The sequence below is a fragment of the Mizuhopecten yessoensis genome, unplaced genomic scaffold, assembly GCF_002113885.1.
Source record: "Mizuhopecten yessoensis strain PY_sf001 unplaced genomic scaffold, ASM211388v2 scaffold11097, whole genome shotgun sequence".
Lineage (NCBI taxonomy): Eukaryota > Metazoa > Mollusca > Bivalvia > Pectinida > Pectinidae > Mizuhopecten > Mizuhopecten yessoensis.
Genome location: NW_018408878.1, coordinates 1161067 through 1178630, shown reverse-complemented (window position 1 = coordinate 1178630; position 17564 = coordinate 1161067). Strand labels below are relative to the sequence as shown.

At 39.7% G+C, this 17564-nt stretch overlaps 1 protein-coding gene across 1 annotated transcript in view; it reads left to right on the top strand.

The window, feature by feature from the left end:
* LOC110465676 (serine/threonine-protein kinase Chk1-like) overlaps positions 1-17238 on the top strand; it is a 25227-nt gene extending 7989 nt beyond the window's left edge. Inside the window, exons 5-14 of the mRNA XM_021521640.1 lie at positions 400-464; positions 3548-3617; positions 5202-5390; positions 7573-7677; positions 8876-8980; positions 9496-9604; positions 10468-10636; positions 11822-11953; positions 13324-13425; positions 16469-17238. Of these exons, the coding sequence (XP_021377315.1) occupies positions 400-464; positions 3548-3617; positions 5202-5390; positions 7573-7677; positions 8876-8980; positions 9496-9604; positions 10468-10636; positions 11822-11953; positions 13324-13425; positions 16469-16594 (1172 nt within the window). The 3' untranslated portion in view covers positions 16595-17238. The remainder of the gene's footprint in view (positions 1-399; positions 465-3547; positions 3618-5201; positions 5391-7572; positions 7678-8875; positions 8981-9495; positions 9605-10467; positions 10637-11821; positions 11954-13323; positions 13426-16468) is intronic.
* Positions 17239-17564: the final 326 nt, after the last annotated feature.

Below are 17564 nucleotides of genomic sequence, written 5' to 3'. Positions count from 1 at the left end.
GGAGTATAGCCATATAGGGACAATTCAGCACTTGGAGTATAGCCATATAGGGACAATTCAGCACTTGGAGTATAGCCATATAGGGATAATTCAGCACCACAAGGGTTAATACTAATGTAGATTCACTTTAGTCCTTAGTTGAACATGTTTCAATTGACACTGATTCGAACTACTAGCAGCCATCTTGAATTTTGGATCGTTAAATTTGTTCTTGCTTTATGTTGAGAAATACTTACAATGTTCCCAGCATGCTTATTTTGTTAAATATGGCAGGATTTAATGCAATGACCCTTAAGTTGTGATCTTTGATTAAGTACCCATTAAAATTATATTGCTGGATTTGTACATGGAAACAAAAATTGTAAATAAAATGTTGATAGAAGTCATGCTATATTTCAGAGCCGGATGTTGGCATGTCTCAGGGAGACGCTAACAAGTATTTCAAACAGCTTCTGGCAGGAGTGGTGAGTAGCTCTACTTCATGTTAGCTCAATTTACGAAAAAGTCCCCTTTTTAGGTCACCTGAGCTTTAGCTCAAGTGACCTATTGCTATCCGTTTTCGTCCGTCGTCGTCCGTCGTCCGTCGTCCGTTAACATTTTACATTTCAAACTTAAAGTCAAGTTCTGCTGGGCCGATTGAACTGAAAGTTGGTAGGAATGATCGCCTCATGGTCCTGACAAAGTGTTGTTATTTTTCGGGTCGATCAGAAATCCAATATGGCCGCCACGGCCGCCATTTTGAAAACCTATTTCAAACTTAAAGTCAAGTTCTGCTGGACCGATTGAACTGAAAGTTGGTAGGAATGATCGCCTCATGGTCCTGACAAAGTGTTGTTATTTTTCGGGTCGATCAGAAATCCAATATGGCCGCCACGGCCGCCATTTTGAAAACCTATTTCAAACTTAAAGTCAAGTTCTGCTGGACCGATTGAACTGAAAGTTGGTAGGAATGATCGCCTCATGGTCCTGACAAAGTGTTGTTATTTTTCGGGTCGATCAGAAATCCAATATGGCCGCCACGGCCGCCATTTTGAAAACCTATTTCAAACTTAAAGTCAAGTTCTGCTGGACCGATTGAACTGAAAGTTGGTAGGAATGATCGCCTCATGGTCCTGACAAAGTGTTGTTATTTTTCGGGTCAATCAGAAATACAATTTGGCTGCCATGGCCGCTATTTTGCTACTAAGTTCTAATAGGCCGATCTCACTTAAAATTGGTCTAGGAATGATCAGCTCATGGTCCTGACAAAGTTAAGTTAACATTATACTATTTTTTACTCAAATTGGTACATATTTCAACAACAAAAATAAATACTGTAGACTCAGGTGACCGTTTAGGCCCATGGGCCTCTTGTTAATCTCACTTTCTAATACAATTTTGTTCGCATATTCTTTGAAAGGAAGGTGTGGAGGAGAAATATTAAAAAAAAAATGAAAGCAAGCAATATCAGTAATGTTCATCTTCTTTAACCCTTTCACCACTGTAGACCATAATGGACTCATCCCGATCAATGCACGGTAGAGTTTACTTAAGTTACATAAGGGTAGAGGGTTAACATAGTTTTGTTCCGGGTAAAGTACTCAAAACTATCCCCTGCAACTTGTTTCTGTTGATTACTCAACATGCCTCTCTGCACTGTTTACTAGAAGCTGAACCCTTTATTTGCCCCTTTTATTGTGATAGGTAGTTGACCCCAGAACTTGCTTAGAAACAGCTAAATGTGCACCATCATTTTGTGTCTAGTTAGTAACGGATAAATTTGCACTCGTAACTTTGTGTCTGGTGGGTAGCAGCTGCCCTTTTAAGTTAATTACCGGAAGCTGACTCCTAAACTAGCCCAGTAGCTTTGTGTCTGGTTGGTAGCAGCTGCCCTTTTAAGTTAATTACCGGAAGCTGACCCCTAAACTTGCCCCGGTAACATTGTGTCTGGTTGGTAGCAGCTGCCCTTTTAATTTAATTACCGGAAGCTGACTCCTAAACTAGCCCAGTAGCTTTGTGTCTGGTTGGTAGCAGCTTCCCTTTTAAGTTAATTACCGGAAGCTGACCCCTAAACTTGCCCCGGTAACATTGTGTCTGGTTGGTAGCAGCTGCCCTTTTAATTTAATTACCGGAAGCTGACTCCTAAACTAGCCCAGTAGCTTTGTGTCTGGTTGGTAGCAGCTGCCCTTTTAAGTTAATTACCGGAAGTTGACCCTAAACTTGCCCCAGTAGATTTGTGTCTGGTGGGTAGCAGCTGCCCTTTTAAGTTAATTACTGGAAGCTGCCCCTAAACTTGCCCCAGTAGCTTTGTGTCTGGTGGGGAGCAGCTGCCCTTTTAAGTTAATTACCGGAAGCAGACCCCTAAACTTGCCCCAGTAACATTGTGTCTGGTTGGTAACAGCTGCCCTTTTAAGTTAATTACCGGAAGCTGACTCCTAAACTAGCCCAGTAGCTTTGTGTCTGGCTGGTAGCAGCTGCCCTTTTAAGTTAATTACCGGAAGCTGACTCCTAAACTAGCCCAGTAGCTTTGTGTCTGGTTGGTAGCAGCTGCCCTTTTAAGTTAATTACCGGAAGCAGACCCCTAAACTTGCCCCAGTAACATTGTGTCTGGTTGGTAGCAGCCGCCCTTTTAAGTTAATTACCGGAAGCTGACCCCTAAACTTGCCCCAGTAACATTGTGTCTGGTTGGTAACAGCTGCCCTTTTAAGTTAATTACCGGAAGCTGACTCCTAAACTAGCCCAGTAGCTTTGTGTCTGGTTGGTAGCAGCTTCCCTTTTAAGTTAATTACCGGAAGCTGACCCCTAAACTTGCCCCAGTAACATTGTGTCTGGTTGGTAACAGCTGCCCTTTTAAGTTAATTACCGGAAGCTGACCCCTAAACTTGCCCCAGTAACTTTGTGTCTGATGGGGAGCAGCTGCCCTTTTAAGTTAATTACCGGAAGCGGACCCCTAAACTTGCCCCCGTAGCTTTGTTTCTGGTGGGTAGCAGCTGCCCTTTTAAGTTAATTACCGGAAGCGGACCCCTAAACTTGCCCCCGTAGCTTTGTTTCTGGTGGGTAGCAGCTGCCCTTTTAAGTTAATTACTGGAAGCTGACCCTAAACTTGCCCCAGTAGCTTTGTGTCTGGTGGGGAGCAGCTGCCCTTTTAAGTTAATTACCGGAAGCTGACCCCTAAACTTGCCCCAGTAACTCACCATCATTTTGTGTCTAGTTAGTAACGGATAAATTTGCACTCGTAACTTTGTGTCTGGTTGGTAGCAGCTGCCCTTTTAAGTTAATTACCGGAAGCTGACCCCTAAACTTGCCCCAGTAACTCACCATCATTTTGTGTCTAGTTAGTAACGGATAAATTTGCACTCGTAACTTTGTGTCTGGTTGGTAGCAGCTGCCCTTTTAAGTTAATTACCGGAAGTTGACCCTAAACTTGCCCCAGTAGATTTGTGTCTGGTGGGTAGCAGCTGCCCTTTTAAGTTAATTACCGGAAGCTGCCCCTAAACTTGCCCCAGTTGCTTTGTGACTAGTAAGGGATTACCTTGTCCCAGTAAAGTTGTACTGTATATATTTACAGGAGTACCTACACAGCCGCGGCGTCACACATCGAGACCTGAAGCCAGAGAATGTCCTCCTGGATGATTTTGGTGAGTATGATGTTCTCCTTTTCACTGATAATAATAATAATTTGCGGTTCTTATATACCGCATTATTACAACCTAGTTCGTAGGTCGTCTCAAAGTGGTTCACAAATTATTATCCGTGGTTATAGGGCCTTTGCAACCAGCCAATATATTTCTCAACTCCCTGGGGAGCATACAGCCGGTGCTGCCATTTCGACTCTCACAGCTAGCATTCTACAATTCTTGCACTACCCAACCACGTACTCATTTACAGCTGAGTAGACTGGAACAAGCGAAGTAAAGTATCTTGCTCAAAGTTACAACACAATGCTGTGCTGTGACTCGAACCCACAACCCTTCGGTCACGAGCCCGGCTTCCTACCACTAGACTACTGTGTCTCCTGATGGATTTGTTTGCATTACAAAAGTTAAAAGATTAATACATAGGAGACAGCACAATAGTGCTGGCACAATATTTGTGTAACATTACGCCTTGCTTGCAATCTGGTACAAATCTATAAGTCTAAATTAGTTGAAAGACTCAAAACAACAGCGCTACGTACAATTATTTGGACTGTATTATCGCAAATAGAAATTTGATTTATTTTACAACACTAATGAAACAAGTACATCAAATTATATTAATAACTCTTAAATTTGCCTGAATGGCAGAGCACAGGGTATCTTAATATGGGTGGCAATCAGAAAACCCAGAGAAAACCCAGGTGGTCAGGCAGGTAGTCTATATCTTTTTAAAAGGGGAATTGTAAGGAAGCCCAACTGTCTTACAAAATGTTACATTATAGTTCTCGCAGGCCTAACCCCTATGGTACCAGTACGCAGTTAATACAGGAATCTGGTTTCCTTTAATATGGAAAACTCACAATCTACACTCATTCTGTATTTCCAAAATGATAACTGTACTGGTTTGTCTACAAAGTAACATTCAGGATCCAGAAAAAATGTGTTAACAATACAAAACAGATGGTAATGTTCACTGTCATTATCCAAAATAATTTGCTGGTAGGAAATTTGTCTTGGTATCAACTGCTTATGATAATGATCATATGGACACATTCGGAATAATAATAATATATACAACATTTGATATAGCGCCCTAATGACATAGTTACTGACACACTAAGTAACATATTGACACAGTGAGAATTGTACAATTGTTGAGTGGTTGGATGGCGCAGCAGATACGCACTCGCCTTTCACCAAGGCGACTGGGGTTTGATTTCTCGATCAGACAGAAAAAGGTATGGGGCCCGGGTCACCTGCCCGACCAGGTGGGTTTTCTCCGGGTGCTCCGGTATCCTTCCACATCAAGATCCCCTGCACTCTAATTTCTGGGCCAACAAGTGTGATAACTATAAGTTGAAATAACTTGTTTAATTATTGTTGTAAAAAACATGAAATTCAGTTTTGATTTTATTTTTAGAATTGTTGAAAATCAATATATTAGAAAACATTGACAAATGATGATATATGAGATATTGCCAATGTGGAAATTTGAAATCAGATTTTTTGTTGTTGACTATTTTCAAAATATTTCACTAACATTATGTTATGCTATACAGTCCTCTTTCCTTTTATACTTTGCAGACAATTTGAGGATATCTGACTTTGGTCTTGCTACTGTGTTCCGTTACCAAGGCAACGAGCGGCTACTAGAACGCTGTTGTGGCACTGTGCCATACGTAGCGCCGGAGGTGATCAGTCGCAAGCCGTACCACGCAGAGCCTGCAGACGTGTGGTCGTGTGCTATCATACTTGTAGCTCTCCTGGCTGGAGGTAGGTTTAATTCCATCACGTTGGACTGTTTTAGTTTGTGTTACTGTAATCAACCACAAATCAGCCCCTCTCCTAGTAAATAAAGATTGACCAAAAGTGTTGGGAGGTTGCTCATTTGCAAGCTTTCTCCCCCCATCTTCAATATCCCCCAGTTTTGAATTTTGACCACACTTAATGTCTTGTTAACATTTCCTGTACTTATGCATTATGGTATATATCATCAAGTAAGGCCAAAACGAATTACTTGTTTTTCCGCAATCATCCTCAGAAAAAATAGGGTTTGTAGGTAGGCAGTTTTGTGTATTTTGTGAAATATTTTATTAGGTCACCTGAGCTTTGCTCAAGTGACCTATTCCAATCGCTTTTCGTCCGTCGTCGTCCGTCGTGCGTCGTGCGTAAACTTTTACATTTTCAACTTCTTCTCAAGAACCAGTGGATGGATTTTTTTCAAACTTGGTCAGAATCATCCTTGGTAGATGAGGCTTCAAAATTGTAAAATTGGGATTCCTACCCCAACCCCTGGGGCCAGGGCGGGGCCCCAAAGGGAAAATTATCCAATATTTCAAAAATCTTCTTCTCCAGACTCAGAGGTACTACAGTGATTTTCTCTACGTGGAAAGAAAGATCATCAGGGGCTTTACTTAAATTGTAAATTTCAGGACCCCCGAGCTATCCGTTCTCCCTTGGGGAGGGGGTAAAGTTTACTATAGTTTATATAGGGAAATAACACTTTTGGGTATATTTTGACAACTTTCTGTAGGAAATTATTTTTACTTGGTGAGAATTATCCTTGGAGGTAGATGGTTTCAAATTGTAAAATTGAGATTCCTACCCCGACCCCTGGGGCCAGGGCGGGGCCCCAAAGGGAAAATTAATCAATATTTCAAAAATCTTCTTCTCCAGACTCAGAGGTACTACAGTGATTTTCTCTACGTGGAAAGAAAGATCATCAGGGGCTTTACTTAAATTGTAAATTTCAGGACCCCCGAGCTATCCGTTCTCCCTTGGGGAGGGGGTAAAGTTTACTATAGTTTATATAGGGAAATAACACTTTTGGGTATATTTTGACAACTTTCTGTAGGAAATTATTTTTACTTGGTGAGAATTATCCTTGGAGGTAGATGGTTTCAAATTGTAAAATTGAGATTCCTACCCCGACCCCTGGGGCCAGGGCGGGGCCCCAAAGGGAAAATTAATCAATATTTCAAAAATCTTCTTCTCCAGACTCAGAGGTACTACAGTGATTTTCTCTACGTGGAAAGAAAGATCATCAGGGGCTTTACTTAAATTGTAAATTTCAGGACCCCCGAGCTATCCGTTCTCCCTTGGGGAGGGGGTAAAGTTTACTATAGTTTATATAGGGAAATAACACTTTTGGGTATATTTTGACAACTTTCTGTAGGAAATTATTTTTACTTGGTGAGAATTATCCTTGGAGGTAGATGGTTTCAAATTGTAAAATTGAGATTCCTACCCCGACCCCTGGGGCCAGGGCGGGGCCCCAAAGGGAAAATTAATCAATATTTCAAAAATCTTCTTCTCCAGACTCAGAGGTACTACAGTGATTTTCTTTACGTGGAAAGAAAGATCATCAGGGGCTTTATTTAAATTGAAAATATCAGGACCCCGAGCTATCCGTTCTCCCTTGGGGAGGGGTTAACGTTTAATATAGTTTATATAGGGAAATAACACTTTTCGGTATATATTTTATATATTTTCAGCAGAAAATTGCTCAAACTTAGTCAGAATCATCTTGGGTAAATGAGAGTTTTACTTTGTAAAATTAGGATTCCTGCCCCATCCCCAGGGGCTAGAGCGGGGCCCCAAAGGAAACATTTACCAATATTTTCAAATTCTTATCCATTGATGACATGACAAGTATTGAATTTCACTTAGTTTACATGCTGATTTCCACATCACATCTAAACAATAAAATAAAGCTACCAGTATCTATGATATAACTCAGGTGACCGCTAAGGCCCTTGGGCCTCTTGTTATACTTATATCGAGCAGGAGTTTTGACTTTAACAGGGCATATCACTAAATGCCATTAAAAACTTTATTTGGCCTAAATTAAATGTAATTGGTCTGTTTCTGAGTTTGAAACTCTTTAGAAAAGGAGGTGTACATGTCACAATCAACGTAGCATTTACCCTTAACATGTGTCGTATTGATGTTACAGAGTTGCCGTGGGACGAGCCGAACTACGGTTGTCAGGAGTACAGTGATTGGAAAGACTGCCGGATCACGGTCCCACCTTGGAGCAAGATCGACAACCTGGCACTGTGTAGGTACACTGGCAACCTGGGTTTCTGTTAATCCCAGGGCCGCAGTGGTTGAGTTGTTAAGGCGGCTTACTGTCAATGATCACTAGCCCTCCACCACTGGGTCACAGGTTTGAGGCCTACGTGGGGGAGTCACCAGGAACTGGCCACAGGTCGTTGGCTTAGATTTTCTCCAGGCACTCTGGTTTTCCTCCACCACCTAAACCTAAATCTCATAAAATGACCGTAGCTGTTTATAGGACGTAAAGCGCAAACAAACTAAACCATTAACCCCATATTGGAGTATATGAACTCCTGAAATGGCTTTTGACCCTGAAAATGTTAGAGGTTGGCCAGAATACATGATAAATTTTACCTATATTTTTTGTGTCCAGCAGAAACACTGCTGGGAACTGTGGAATGCGTTGACAGACATTCTCGTAACTAACGCGTTAGAAACATCAAAATTTTCAAAATAAAATAGCATAGTTCAAATTATAATGAAAATTCAATCGGAGAGATGCCCTGTAGGGGTCAAGAATTGTTTAACCCCACTGCTATGAAAGGCGAGGGTATTATGTTTAGTCACCTTTGTCTGTAACACTTTCTGTATTCTCTGGACAGATAATGAATGTGTCTTCACGCTGTACTACTTTGTCAAGGACATGTCACACATGTTTCTGTCACCTAAAATTACAAAATTTTATATTCCAGTACCTGTTTGGAATGTGAGATTGCATTGAATTTATAGATTTATGGGCCTACATTCATTCTGGTTTTAAAGTGATATGTATGTTTACCGGCATGGGCTGTGTTGCAATCTCATAGGAAAGCTCTAGTTTTAGATAAGAATATCATGTGATGTGATAATCACAAGATTTTGGTTATGAAATATCATATATGAGAAGTGCACCCTATACACAAATAATTCTAAAATTTATGACCAAGGAAAAGTCACTTTTTGGGGCTTTTCCTGAGGTCAATATATAGTGTGAATAACGGGTTGAGGTAAAGAACAAAATATTTTTTGTGAGTGTTGGGGGGGGGGGGGGGGGGGGGGGGGGGGAATGATTTGTACCTCCCTCCCCACCCTCACTAGTTACCAAAACATGATAACCAACTAGCATTCATTGAGAACTTTTTTGATAAATTTCTGGAGTATTTGACAGAAATAGATGCAGGTGAACACATAGTTATCTCCCTTTGCATCTATGATTGTAGCTTTACTACGGAAGCTGCTGGTGGAGAACGCCTCAAAGAGATTTACAATCCGACAGATCAAGGGACATCAGTGGATCAACAAAAACTTCAACAAGTCTCATAAAGGTAGGTGGCTAAGATATTTGTCTGCTTCTGTTTACCATGTTCAACGGTTTCGACTGACACTGACCTGAAGAAAAATTGTGATTGTGTGAGTTTGGACTTGAATGAGGGAGATTGGCAAATTTTGGTCAAAATGAGGGAGTCTCCTTCCTTAAAGGAGGGTTGACAGCTATGAGATTGTGGGATCCAATCTGGTCGAATCTTAACAGCTGACATTAGTTTTGTTGTATTTCTACATACGAAGGTATATTTTAGGTATTGTTATAAAATTTAGTGCATGATAAAGAAGCACTCACAATTCTTGGTTCATTGCTATTTGCTAGACAGAAAACTCTTAAACTGTGAATTTTTGGGCTATACCTATTAGCTTGGTTTAATAATTGTCTAAATGATTTTGTTTTTCAATGAATATATCTGTTCTTCCTTGATTGTTTCAACCAGATAAACCAAAATGGTTGTATTTATATATGAGCATGATTATGGGTCAGCTATACATGTGCTTGCGTATATTTGAACAGGGTCCTGGGGTCGCCTACCGTCAGGGTCACCAGGAGATTCTCCGTGTGGCACGGGTCCATTCAAGAGAGTCTGTTCTGGGTTGTCTCCCCCTGCACATGGTCCAGACAGGTAAGAATTGGTCCACGTTTATTGGTTTTCTCTCCTCAGGTATTGGTCGAGGGCATGCATATGGACCAGGATTGTTATTTTTTAAGGAGGATTTATCCTGATTCCGGACTTGACATGGTTCAAAAAATAAATGGTGTTATTCAATTTCCTAACCAAATAACAATTCGTTGTTACAATTTGTATGGGTAATTTTCTACTATATTCAAAAAAAAAATACATGTGTCTAACTATGTTAAATTTTGGTCTTTCCACAAATTCCATGAGTCACATCAAAATATTTCAAGTGTAGGACCTGGTATTCATTTAAGGATTTGATGATGTGAAAATTTCCTCAACCCCCCTCCCCTATGCCTTTCTGTTTTATATCATGGTGGAGAACTTTTGTTGACAATAAATAACGTGCCCTGAATATTTGAATCGCTGCAAAGTTCCAGTAGGAGGTTAACTGATTCACCCCCTGAAGACACATTTGAACTCATCCAATTCAAAGGTTGGAATAGTTCATTATAAAATTTCAGGGGTGAATGAGTCGGTGATGTTTGGGACACAGTTTTTTGAGTACTGGACTCGAGCTTTTCCTATGAGACATACTCCAACATATTTTTAGAATCCATCAAATCTTTTAGTAATGGGGACTCTTCACATTTTGATAATGATGTTCATGACTTGTCTGAAAAAATCCTTTAAAAATCTTTGACTTGCCAGTGGGGGTTTTTCGGGAATTATCCTAATCAAAATTATCCCAATAATTGACAATCCAGTTCACAGTTAAGCCTCTTTAGCTGGGATTAGAGGTGACTTAACCAACAGGACATATTTCCATGTATATAAAATCTAAAACTGCATGTTTTATTTGCTTACAGTGACATTGTGCGGATGTCATCATCCCAGCCCGACCCTCAACAGCTTCCAGGTGGGACGGGGGACACGAGTCAAACCTCGGTGGACGCTGTCTTCAGTTTCTCCCAGCCCGTTCATCCAGAGAACATGTTCCTCAGTAGCCAGTTCCAGGGAACACCCGGGTTATCACAGGTAAATACTCTGGGAACATGTCACATGGAACATTGAGATGTGACAATTAGTCGAGGGAGCATGTCACAGGGAACATTGAGATGTAACAATTAGTCAGGGGAACATGTCAAAGGGAACATTGAGATTTGCCAGGTGGCCGGGGGAACATGTCACTGGGAACATTGAGATGTGACAATTAGTCAGGGGAACATGTCACTGGGAACATTGAGATGTGACAATTAGTCGGGGGAACATGTCACTGGGAACATTGAGATGTGACAATTAGCCGGGGGAACATGTCACTGGGAACATTGAGATTTGATAGGTCACTGTTTGCTCTTGTCTTCCTATTCTCAAACCTCAGATGGGGATATCCTATGTGATACCATGTGCTAGATTTTTTCTATCTTGTTGGAACTGTCTGGCACCTCTCCACTACATTTTGTGGAATTTGCACACAGCGATGTTTTTATCCGTGTGCTAATGGCTCAAAATTGATAATCTGCCATAGAAATAATCTGTATTGTAGTTATATGTTTTGTTTTGACGTTGTTAATATTTCAAATGTTGTAGAAAAAAATGTATCTACACTGAGAAATATGTTGTCTTCTTTATAAGGACTGACTACATTGAATGTACGGAAGCATTACAGTCGTAGCTGTAGTAGTGAAAAGGCCATATTTAATTTAGGCCCCCACCGGAGTACTTGTAGACTTGAGAGAAATTTAATAGTTTTTCCAACTAAAAGGTGCAAGAAAAAAATCAGGTAAACTCATTCTGGGGCTAAGATTCTGTAACGCCTTGGTTGGAAATAAATATGTTGGCTATAGGACTTGACTGATATAAGCCTATTTCACTCAGTTGCAGAAAATAGATGTTTTTAGAGTAAAAAGGGATATCAACATTCTAGAAGGTAAACTTGACAGACTGTTGTTATCATGTTAGTGGTGGTTTACTGAGTACTCTAAATTACACAAGCCTTTGAAAATATGTAGTCCCAACAGTTTTTGCAAGTGGGTTGGTGTGAAGGCTAAATGGTTTTTATTTCTTCTGTGAACTATGTTTATACTTACATTTGTACCGACTCAAATTCTGCCTATGCACACAAGATTGTTTTGTTAATGTGCAAATGAAATGAATTTGCCCAACCTACCCATTACATGAATTGTAATAAGAAATGAGAGACCTATTGTTTTGTTGTTGTAGACACCACTGCAGAAGATGGTGAGGCGGATGACCAGGTTCTTTGTGCGGGGGGACAAGGAAGGCAGTATGGATGAACTGGAGCGGGTCCTCCAACAGCTTGGGTACAACTACAAACGTAACTCTCCCGGCATGGTAGGTTCTAGGGGACATAACTCTCCTCCACAGCAGGTACCAGGGGACATAACTCTCCTGGCATGGTAGGTTCTAGTGGCCATAACTCTCCTGGCATGGTAGGTTCTAGGGGACATAACTCTCCTGGCATAGTAGGTTCTAGGGGGCATAACTCTCCTGGCACAGCGAGTACAGGGAGGCATAGCTCTCCTCGCCATCAGGTACCAGAGGACATAACTCTCCTGGCATAGCAGGTACAAGGGGGCATAGCTTTCCTCGCCATCAGGTACCAGAGGACATAACTCTCCTGGCATAACAAGGACAAGGGGGCATAGCTCTTCTGGCATAGCAAGTACAAGGGGGCATGACTCTCTTGGCACAGCAGGTACCAGGGGGCATAACTCTCCAGTCATGGTACCTATCAGATGTGTTAGGTACCAGGGGGATATAATTCCAGGGATTTTTTGGGGACAACAGTGCTCAGAGTGTAAAAGAATCAGTGGGGCTGGACAACGATTTAAACCTTAGACTTCAGATTGATGTACTATTGTTATAACTGATTGAGCTACCTGGTCAAATGAAGTGCCCAGGCAAAACTGTGCTACAGTTATATCCAAATGGCAGCTCAGGGGAGGTAACTGTATACCGGAAAGCCTGCAGTGCGGTGGGACAGGGATCCTAAACAGTGTTGAAATCTTAGCTGCTGGTACAGGTTGGTTTGTATCAGGGTTAACCTAGTTGTACTGCTAAACTAACCCTGTAAAATGTTATTGATCATAAAACTTAATTGGGTGTGTCATACGCAACAATTGATCTGTACAGTTCGCCAAAATATGATAATCACCAATGAAATAATTCACTGATTTAATCCTCATCAACATAAACATAAGCCTCAACAATATCAATAAAATTAGAATGACATAAAAAAACAAGAGGCACAGAGGGCCTGTATCGCCCACCTGTTTCTTTTGTTACATGCAACTGACATATAGGTAACTTAAGACCAAATTTGGTAACTAGAACAAAATTAACACTGGGCATATATGAACTTCAGCAGTAAAGGGGGAAAGTTTGACACCACAAAAGTGTCCTTTTATGTACCTGTACATGTAGTAAAGTCACAGGTACAAGCCTGGTCTGTCAATACACCTATAATATAATCGTAATCATAGGTGTATTGATAGACGAGGCTAGTACCTGTGGTAAAGTTTACAATATAAATATATAAACTTTATTAATTTTACAACAATTATGAAACAAGTTTTTACAACTTACATTAATCACTCATGTTGGCTCGGATGTTAGCGTGCGGGACAGTTTACATTATAAAGTTACAGTAATTCATATAGTCGTCATGAAATGAGAATTAAACAGCAACATTTTATATTTAGGCCACAGTGAGTGCCCATGACCGAAGGAAGATGTCCCTAGTGTTCAAGGCCTGTCTACTGGAGATGGGAGAAAATCTGCTGATGGACTTCCGACTGTCTAAGGTAAAGTGTTGTTCCTCATCTAGAGAGAAGAATTTATATCTATTAAACATATGCTTTTATTGGTAAGATACTTATTCAACACACTTTACCTCGAAAATTATGCTTTGTTATCGCACTGAATCCCCTATAGATGTGCAATGTAAGGTTACTAGGTTCCTTTAATTCTGTGATCATCCTCGATATCCAAGGGTTACGTTCACTTTCGCTCTCTGCACCCCTGAAATATGTCATAGCAAAATCGAAGGCTCAGTGTGCACCACCTTGTTGGCGACAAGAAGACTAGTTTCATCCTTAACTTACTGGCTTTTAATTCAGACTTTGCTCCTCTGCAATTTTTAAAGGACAAGTATCAAGTTTTTTTTACCTGACACCAATCAAATAGCTAGCCATGTGCCTTCGATTTTGCTGACATATTACAGGGGTGGAAAGAGCGAAAGTGAGTGTAACCCCCAGATATCGAGGATGAATATTATTTTATAAAACTACTACATAAATATGTTACTATAACGAAAATTTGTCATGCACCGTAACCCTTTCACCCCTATGTAACTTTAGTAGACTATACCATGTATTGATCTGGATGAGTCCATTTTGGTCTACAGTGGTGAAAGGGTCAAGCAGCGTCAAGCCGGTGAGGTCATAGCAATGTATCATGATGTTTGGTATGTTTATGATGATTCATTCGCATACAGATTTAAAAATCAAGGTTACACTCAAGGTTCAAAGGTCAAATCTTTCACAAGACGTGTTTTCAATGAAACATCATAGATATGTGTGTGTGTCGGAGACCATTTTCTATCAAAGTATATATGATTCTGTCAATGTGTCTGGCATTATTCCACCCAAGAAAACCTGGAGAAAAAGCAAAGGGACATAAAAGATTTTCATTAGGTTATGTTAGTTTGGTAGGCATGCATAGAAAGTTACTGTGGGAAATGCATCCCAAAGTTAAGAATAGACTTTATTAGTTTCCTTAAGTTGAGTACAGTACCCAAGAATCAAGTATAGTATCCCTCAGTTGAGTTTAGTATCCTAAAGTTGATTATAGTATTCCTCAGTTGAGTTTAGTATCCTAAAGTTGATTATAGTATTTCTCAGTTGATTATAGTATCCCTCAGTTGATTATAGTATCTTACAGTTGATTATAGTATCTCACATTTGATTATAGTATCCCTCAGTTGATTATAGTATCACACAGTTGATTATAGTATCCCACAGTTGAGTATAGTATCCCTCAGTTGATTATAGTATTCCTCAGTTGAGTTTAGTATCCTAAAGTTGATTATAGTATTCCTCATTTGAGTTTAGTATCCTAAAGTTGATTATAGTATTTCTCAGTTGATTATAGTATCCCTCAGTTGATTATAGTATCTTTCAGTTGATTATAGTATCCCTCAGTTGATTATAGTATCACACAGTTGATTATAGTATCCCTCAGTTGATTATAGTATCCCTCAGTTGATTATAGTATCCCTCAGTTGATTATAGTATCCCTCAGTTGAGTATAGTATCCCTCAGTTGAGTATAGTATCCCTCAGTTGATTATAGTATCTTACAGTTGATTATAGTATCCCTCAGTTGATTATAGTATCTCACAGTTGATTATAGTATCCCTCAGTTGATTATAGTATCCCACAGTTGATTATAGTATCCCTCAGTTGATTATAGTATCCCAAAGTTGATTATAGTATCCCTCAGTTGAGCAGAGTATCACACAGTTGATTATAGTATCCCTCAGTTGCGTATAGTATCCCTCAGTTGAGTATAGTATCCCTGAGTTGATTATAGTATAGTATCCCTCAGTTGATTATAGTATCCCTCAGTTGATTATAGTATCTCACAGTTGATTATAGTATCCATCAGTTGATTATAGTATCCCTCAGTTGATTATAGTATCCCTCAGTTGATTATAGTATCCCAAAGTTGATTATAGTATCCCTCAGTTGAGTATAGTATCCCTCAGTTGATTATAGTAACCCTCAGTTGATTATAGTATCACACAGTTGAGTATAGTATCACACAGTTGATTATAGTATCCCACAGTTGAGTATAGTATCCCTCAGTTGATTATAGTATCTCACAGTTGATTATAGTATCCGTCAGTTGATTATAGTATCTCACAGTTGATTATAGTATCCCTCAGTTGATTATAGTATCACACAGTTGATTATAGTATCCTTCAGTCGATTATAGTATCCCTCAGTTGATTATAGTATCCCAAAGTTGATTATAGTATCTAGGAGTCAAGAATGGTATTCAGAGTCGCCTATAGTATATAGAGTTAAGTATAACAAAATCAAGTAGGCTACCATAGAGCCAAGTGTATTATTCTCTGTTGTACATGAAACACTGTGTTTATTAGTCCCCAGTTGGTTCCTGGGGAGGGACTATAGGTTTACCACTCTGCCTGTCTGAATTCCGTCCGATTCCAAAAGTTTGTCTGGGGCATATCTTCTATACTGTTCCACCTGGAGTAACAAGATTTGGTATACAAGTATGTCTTGTCTGGCAGAGTGCGGAGTACAAGAAGAAGTATGACTCTGTGAACGATCCTGAGATAGGTGCAGCGCTCGATAAATAAAGAAATTGTTACCGTTAGGTGACTATTGATTGCCTTGTTATATTTGTAGCAATAAAGGATCATAAGAAATGTTGATAATAGAGTCGTAGAAAATCTTCTTTTTTTGGAGACTCATATCCCTTTAAATGATCATCAGTCACCTGTAATGATCTCTGGGAAAGTATATTCCGTCTTTTCGTATTGCAGAGTTATCTGTTCTTGTGAGCAGGTATTGATTGTTAGGTCATTAGTTTTGTGATAAATTACGTCGTTTTCTCAAAAATTTATGACGTTACTCTAACAAACAAATGACGTAACAATCAATACCTGCTCAGAAGAGCAGATAACTCTGCAATACGAAAAGACGGAATACACCCAGAGAGAAGAGCGACACGTAGACGTTGGGCTGTCCGTAATACTCGTTAAACATATAAAGATTTAAATTAAAACACCCAGAAATACATATTTTGGTTTACTTTGTAGGGAGATGGACTCGAATTCAAAAGACATTTCATTAAGATAAAAGACAAGATGAAGGCAGTGGTCAGTAAGATGCCCCCTGCCTACCCTCTGGTGCCCTCACAGGTCGCCCCCCTGGACACACACTGATGTACATCGGCTGCCCACACTTGCCAGGTGTTTGAGGACCTATACTGACAGTGCAGGACAATGTCACGTGATCGCTGATGAGCTGATTTACAAATCGAACAATTGCTCAATTATATATACAACTTTATTGAGGTTGTTAGTAAAACTGATGTTTGATATGGAAGTATAAGGGTGAAAACTTGCCAGTTTACTTGAAATGTTGTGTACAGAGATTGACATTTTTTGAAAGTACCCTATTGAGAGTATTTTGTGCAATTACTGATTAAACCATGCACATTTGTTCTGGAAACAAAATGGTGAAAATTGGACTCAATTGTGAAATCGTAACTATACATTAGCTAAAATGGTTAATACTGTACTTAGAAATGCTAATTTACACTTAAAGATCCCTGTTACACTGCTGAAAACTGAAACTAAGCGTTGGAAACTGGTTTTGACAACATAACTATAGCCTTGATCAATCATTTTCTGAAAAGAAAATCATACCTCGCAGGAGTTTTGTGAGAAATAATAAAGATGACATAAACAAAATATATTTAACAACAGTGTTTGGGGTGTAAAAAAATAAAAAAAATAAGCTAGACCGGGTTTGAACCCTGGACTCCAAGTTGTTGTAACGCTCTTACCAATTGAGCTACCTGATCAATGGAAGTGGCTTGGCTAAACAGTGTTACAGTTACATCCAAATGGAAGTTAAAGGGAGGTCACTGTATATATACGAAAAACAACAGTGCAGTGGGACAGGGATCCTGAATTACAAAATTTATGACAAAATTGGTACATGTTTACATACATGTATAATGATACCAAAAACTAGTTTTAGTAGCTGTTGTTAAGATCTGAAGGTGCTTTAGCATTTAAGAGAATGATACCCTGATAACATGGACGAGGATATATATATTATATATTATTGTATGTGCTTTCAAATTTTTCGGGTTTGGGTTTGGGTTTGGGTTTGGGGGGGGGGGGG